At 40.4% G+C, this 6,887-nt stretch overlaps 2 protein-coding genes across 2 annotated transcripts; one reads left to right on the forward strand and one right to left on the reverse strand.

Moving 5' to 3' along the window:
* Nucleotides 1-280: 280 nt before the first annotated feature.
* On the forward strand, nucleotides 281-1,675 carry LOC118323598 (dexamethasone-induced Ras-related protein 1-like). Its single transcript, XM_035655608.1, has 2 exons — nucleotides 281-637; nucleotides 755-1,675. The coding sequence occupies exons 1-2, from the start codon at nucleotides 367-369 to the stop codon at nucleotides 1,276-1,278; spliced, it is 795 nt and encodes a 264-aa protein (XP_035511501.1). The 5' UTR covers nucleotides 281-366; the 3' UTR covers nucleotides 1,279-1,675.
* Nucleotides 1,676-2,129: 454 nt separating this feature from the next.
* On the reverse strand, nucleotides 2,130-2,938 carry med9 (mediator complex subunit 9). The gene is made up of 2 exons (XM_035655609.1): nucleotides 2,805-2,938; nucleotides 2,130-2,603 (listed from the first exon to the last, which is right to left on the reverse strand). The coding sequence occupies exons 1-2, from the start codon at nucleotides 2,882-2,884 to the stop codon at nucleotides 2,384-2,386; spliced, it is 300 nt and encodes a 99-aa protein (XP_035511502.1). The 5' UTR covers nucleotides 2,885-2,938; the 3' UTR covers nucleotides 2,130-2,383.
* Nucleotides 2,939-6,887: the final 3,949 nt, after the last annotated feature.

The raw sequence follows: 6,887 nt of genomic DNA on the forward strand, positions 1-6,887 counted from the left end.
TGTCAAATTATTTCAATTATCGCCATTTGATAGACGGTTAATTTGTGGCAAATGATTAACAAATTAAGCAGTCTTATTTGAAAACAAGTCAATTTCTTCCCCGTTTTCTGTAAATGGGGGGTGGACTGGGCTGACGCACACAAACAGCCATAGTAATAATTTCGGGTCTTGCTCCAGCTCCCCAAGCTCGAGCGTGACGCATGACGCATGGAGGAGGCGCGGCAAACTTCCCCCATAAATTCTCAGCCTGCTCTTCCTCTGGCTTCAGAGACACAACGAGGTTAGACCTCCTCACATCACTGGAAAGGATATAAAAATAATCTCTTGCTAAAGCACCATCGACCTCCGGGTGCAGCTACCGCAAGCATGATTAAGAAAATGTCACCATCCGAGAACGAGTTCGACATACCGGCCAAGAATTGCCACAGGATGGTGATCCTGGGCTCCACGAAAGTTGGGAAGACAGCCATCATCTCTCGGTTTCTGAACGAGAGGTTTGATGACCAGTATACGCCCACTATTGAGGACTTTCATAGGAAACTCTACAGCATCAAGGGAGACGTTTACCAGCTTGACATTTTGGACACATCTGGAAATCATCCCTTCCCTGCAATGAGGAGACTTTCAATTCTTACCGGTGAGTTGAGCATTAAAATAACTCCGAACTCATAACTGTTTGACTTCTTTACAAAGTTCACTGGCTATTAAATGGTTATTATTTGGCACTCAACCTGTCTTCTCTTGTGTCTTCCAGGTGATGTGTTCATCTTGGTGTTCAGCCTGGATAACAGAGACTCCTTCCAGGAGGTGCAGCGCCTGAAGCACCAGATTTATGAGACCAAGTCCTGCCTGCGAAACAAAACCAAGGAGAACGTGGACGTCCCGCTGGTCATCTGCGGCAACAAGTGTGACAAAGACTTTTATCGTGAGGTGCAGGAGGACGAGATCGAGCGGCTGGTCGGCGGAGACGAGCACTGCGCTTACTTTGAAATCTCAGCAAAGAAGAACACCAACGTAGACCAAATGTTTCAGACTCTCTTTACCATGGCCAAGCTGCCGAATGAAATGAGCCCCGATCGGCACTGCAAAGTTTCCCTGCAGTGCAGCGAGGTTCTTCACAGAAAGTCCTTCAGGAACAAGAAGTGTAAAGATGGGAACGCGTACGGGATTGTGGCGCCGTTTGCGCGGAGACCCAGCGTGCACAGTGACTTGATGTACATAAAGGAGAAAGCTGTAGGAGGCAGCCAGACCAAAGACAAAGGCTGCACCATATGCTGACACTTTTTTCTTTGCCTGCGTGCAAGAGACTTTCTCTTAGACTTTCCAGTGCTGATGAGGAGACAAGCCGCCCTGCATACAGGCACATCAGCCGGGGAAAAAAAAAAGTAGACTTAGCCTCTGAGGCGACAGTGACACATGGGGCAAGTGGCTCTTCTCAGAGACCCCGTGTAGTGATGCAGTAGAGATGCTCTGACAATGCTGTACAATCTGCCTCTACATTAGCTTGCCGAGAATGGCACATGAGGAAAAAATGTTTACATTTAGCTATTTTTTTTTCTCTCTCTCAAAAACTTGGAACTTGAATGTTGCATTATGAACAAATTTGATTCTGAATGTGTATTTATTATGTCTAGGTCCACCTTTTTCACAAAAGAGAAAATAAAACCACTTGTTACTTTCATAGTCTGTCTTCCTCTTCTCCTTTCTTTCAAGCAAAACTCAATGAAGTCACATCAAACACTGCACACAGTTCCCTCTAATGGAAAATATATATATGTTGCCTGTTCACGGCAGGTAAACTATGTTAAAACTGCAACATACTAAATTGAGGACACATTAGGGACCCTGGACATGCTCCACACAGCACTTTCACTCACATTCAACTGTTAACAATCTCAGCCCTTTCTGCCACCAGCTCTTAAATGTGCATGGTTACATTAATTCCACTATTGAGGGATTAGATTCGGAATAACCTTAACTCCTCAAATCTAAAAGCAACACACATAATGAATGATCGCTTTGCAGTAGCTTGTGTGAAAAATTTGTCTCATTAATGATGAAGACCACAGGCTTAGCCAAAATGAATATGCATGAATATTAGGCAAATTAAAAAGGCTATAAGCCACTCAGTTCTTCATCAGTTCGTTTTATTACACAATAGGGATATTCCAAGATAAGAAAATGATACACTGAAACACTACATTAAACAAACTACATAACCAAGTTTACATTCTCTCAAAGCCAAAAAATAAGAACAAAAGGGGGCCACTGTCCAAAGATAGGTCCTTGTTCATTTAAACCTCCATCATATCTTGAACCCCACATTTATGATGAGGATGAAACGGTCCTTCCTGCAGTCAGTGCAGTGATCCAGTCTTCAGTTTCAGGATGCTTTTGGCACGTCAAACATGCACAGACTCTTGTATTTCTGCAGCAGCTGGTTCTTGGTGCGGACCTGCTCCCGCAGCGTCGCCAGCTGCTGCTGCTGCTCCAGCGGACTGCTGTCGATCCCGGGCATGTTGGAGATCTGCTCCCGAGCCTCCTGGATCTTCGTCTTCAGCTTGGCCAGTTCTTGGTGGACATCCTGGCTGTCCTTGTCCATGCTTGAAGAGAGTAAGGCGAACACGGGGGAAACGTTTTTATTATTATTTTGGACATTTTTTTTTTGTACTTAGCCTAGCTGTATCTAATAGCTAACAACAAGCTTTAGCAACTCCAGCAGAGTGGTTGTTTACGACAATAAAGAGGCGTTCACGGAGCCGTGAATAGAGAGGTAACAGGGATATGAACATGAGTAACCTTACCATTTTATAATGTCATGAACTAAAGGCAGCAGAGAGCAATCGTCGCCCTCTTTCTCTTGCTTCTGTTGAGCGACCGCCATCACGCTCCCGTCTTCGCGGCGCAGACAGTTGACGTCATGTATACTGGGATTACGTCACACGTTGCCCGTGTTGATCGCAGCTTTTTGTTTTTGTTATATGAGTGTAATGAGAGCAACTTGTGCATTGTTGTTAACCTTGTTTTGTAAGTAAAATTTCAGGAAATAACGCGAAGTCAACAAAATGAATTTTTTTTTTTCATCTTTGCCTTTGTTTCCTTTCATATTTCACATTTTGATGCCTCTAGTTCCTTGTTTGTTTGCTTGTTTTTGTCTATGTCAATGAAGTGGTAATATTATATTCTTCTAAATAAATAAATAATAATAATATAATAATAATACAAAAAAATATAATTTTCTAAAAAGTTTGACCTCCAAAAGTGGGATTACTTTATTATTTGGCACAAATATTTGTAATCTTTGAACACCGCTTCAAATAGGCTTCATTAGCTGGTGTTCATAGCAAACACTTTGGGAATAAAGCTGTTTCAAAGTATATTGAAAAACGGAATAATCCCACATTCTTATGCATAGGTAAATATTTTAACGAACGAAGCAGATAAAATATTTTAGTACCTTATGACACAGCATGCCTTAGCCATGTTGTTTTCTGTTTTCTTTTTATTTATTTGGGTGCTTGGTCATTAAAATATATTGAGGAAACAGAAGTTCTCTATTTCCACTTATCTTATTGGAAAGATGTAGTGATCCCACAGGATTTGCACAGACCTTTGAATGAAACCCCTGATAATCTATATTTCCCACTAAATAGGTCAGAGACAAGCCATTAATACACAGAACAAACAAATCAGTTGTGCGATGCCTGGGAATAAATGCTTCACATACACATACTACCTAGCAACCTTAAGCACCTATACCTAAATTCAACCTTTTTATCTACAAGATTGACAGAACACGTGGTGTGCATGTAGAGTGACACGTGGCAACCTGTTTAAACATTAGTGTGCATGATGGGCACAAATATGGTCTAATGGACTGCACTGAGTCATACTATATGTCTATTCTGTACATCAGTGAAGAGTTGTATTCAGGTCATGCATTTCTATCCTGGGTATCTCTCTTTCCTGTCTGCACACATGGCACTTAGTGTTGAAATTAGATTAATTAACAGGAACCTAACAAAATACGGACAGGTTTGGGCATCATTAGTGCCTCACAAATGCAGGTGGTAACATGTGCAAATGCATTCTGTCTTTGCAATAAGTATCAACATAATACATATAGGCATGAGATCCACACAGCCATTCTGTGGTAATAAATAAAAACCCACCCTGATCTATCTTTTTCTCCCACTTCACTGACCCATATTCCTGTGATATCAGGATCTCGGTCACCCACAGGTCTCCGTCCAGTCATAAGCGTCATTAGCCTGGCAACTTAAACGATTTCGCCATAGGCTCACTTAGTGTTTGACCACTGATAAGAGTGAGTTAATATTGGTAATGGCACGTGTAGTGTTTATTGAGTTGCTTATTGTCTGCCTGCAAACAGAGGGATTATAGACACCCATGATGAACAGCATCACAGATCACATACTGTGTTTATGATGTAGTTAACTAAACTAAAATAATCAGAGGTGTATTGTCTTTTAAATACACAAAACCACACAGGAGCAGGGTTGGCACATGCTGGTCTCTGCTGTAGTTGTTGAAATGTTATGGTCTTTTGATTTGATCTCTTGATCTTCCAAACCTCACTGACCTATATATTTTCACTGCTATATGTTCACTTCAAAGGACAGATTCAGTGGTTAATCGCCCCCTGCATCCCACACACATATTACACACACCTGGTAAACACTGCAGGGACAAATTCTCATTAGAGACCACTGCTGCCGTGACACAGCCAGGGGTAGACCTAATTAAGAGTTGCTGTAGTGCGACTTCATTTAGATGTCAGGCTCATTGAACATTTTCTTTTGTCGTGCCTCTTACTGGGTGGTAGCGTTGATGATATTACCAGACGCTAATATCCAGGATGACTTTGAGAAATTACTTACTGCTGAAAGTTATAGAGTTGTATGTATGTGTGACCCAGATTTGAATTTGTAGGGCATTATGCGGTTGTGTTTTACTATTTGGGTCATAAGGAAAGCTGTGGCACCTCACAGTTATAAGTGGTGAAAAATGGGTCATTTTATGACCCAGCAATGTCATCCCTCCACAACTATTAAACATAATAGACCTGAATAACAGTCACATACTATAATTGGAATGCTATTAGAATATAACAGCTGTGTCATAGAGTAAAATGACATGTGCAGCAATAGTAAAGGCAGACATTTCCTGTCCGAGTAAGATAAGTGTCGCATTAGTATGTGCACGTAAGAGTTTCTTTCATTGTGACTTTTGCTTCATCTTGCTTCATTCTGAGTTACTTTGACCCATTTCCAGCTGGGGAATTGGCTACAAGACAGGAAGGAGCTTGGTCGCTGTCATGTTGGTCAGAATCACTGATACCTCTTTGACTGATTTTCTGTGTGTTGTTGTCTCTTTGATCTCTTGTCTTAATGGAAGCCCATTAGCCAGCAAACAATTTCACAAATAAAGAAAAGAAACAAAATCCTTATCATCTTACTGCCTAAATGTGATGCTGTTAATCTTGTTATATTTATCTACATTTGCATCTTCTATCAAGATTATAAGAAATTGTAGTATTATTTAAGTATTAAGTATTTAAGTAATATCTCCATGCTGTAATGGATTTGTCAACATAGCAAACCCTGTGCCCAGAGAGTTAATGACAGCGATCATATGAATGTGACAATATGAAAAGCATTAATAAGATTAATATTTTGAATATATCCTTGTCTGAATATATCCTTGTCAAAGAGCCTTGCTTCCATCGAACTTGTCAAATTAGGCTATTAGGCTATAAATGAATAGAAATGTATATGTATGTATGTATGTAATGTATATATTTTTAAGTACTTTCAAAGGCAAATAAGTATGAATTTCTCCCTTTCTCAGAGATGGTGATAATTGCTAATGTGACATATGTGAAATGATCAGTGGCTTTACTTAAACCATTGAGGGCTTATAGAAGTCACATAAAAGTTATTGAAATTCCTGGAAAACACATTTCCCTGACCCACACTGCAAGTACCACTGAATTAATTATACATTCTTCAGTATTTTCTTCTTTTACACATTGCCATGGTAAACCGTTCACAAAAATGTGCAAGCAAGATTCAATATATCAGTTGGTTTGTTTTTAAAAAGCCACAAAAGCATGCATGTCAATAACTGTTATGGGATATATCTTTCTGAAGAAATTAGTCTAATCCTCCTACGCTTCTAACAAATTTCACTGAAAAATCAAAAAAACACTTGTGTAAACGTAAATACAGCAGAAGTCCTGCTGCTTAACATTAAAGCGGGAGCAAGATCTATGAGAAAGGCCAAAGGTCCAGTGGTTTGTATAAATTCTGACTCCTAACAGAAATTCCAATGTATGAACTCCAGAGGTTAAACTCCATCATCTCTTTCATTGAGAATCTTTCGTGCCTCCAGAGTTATACTTTATGGCTAACAAGGGAGTTCTAGATAACTACTGTGCCTGGTTGACTTCAGTCCACTTCCACTTGAACCCCTGCATAGCACTCCCCAAGTGGCCTTCCGAGCCCCACCCAGCCTCTGTGATGACGTAAAAGGGCTGCTGACAGCTTCCAACAAATGTGTCCCTTTCCATCTTCTCTGGCAGAGAGCTGGCAGGATGCAGATGTCCCATTTGCTGTTCTGTGGCCTAATCTTAGCATGCTTCTCCATACGAAAGATGGTCACTTAAGCTACGCATCACTACGCGTCTTCCTGACACAAGATGTTTTGATTAGATATTGTAAGCCTATTAATTCTAATAAATACGGAGCATTAAGGACAGTTATGATCAGGCTGTGCAAAACAAAATTTTAATTTGTAAGGAAATGTTTTTCCATTTCCTTTCACCTACCTTTTTCCATCTTAATTCAGGCACAAATTTGACTTTG

The sequence above is a fragment of the Morone saxatilis genome, unplaced genomic scaffold, assembly GCF_004916995.1.
Source record: "Morone saxatilis isolate NCDOM2014 unplaced genomic scaffold, NCSU_SB_2.0 Contig14, whole genome shotgun sequence".
Classification (NCBI taxonomy): Eukaryota; Metazoa; Chordata; class Actinopteri; family Moronidae; genus Morone; species Morone saxatilis.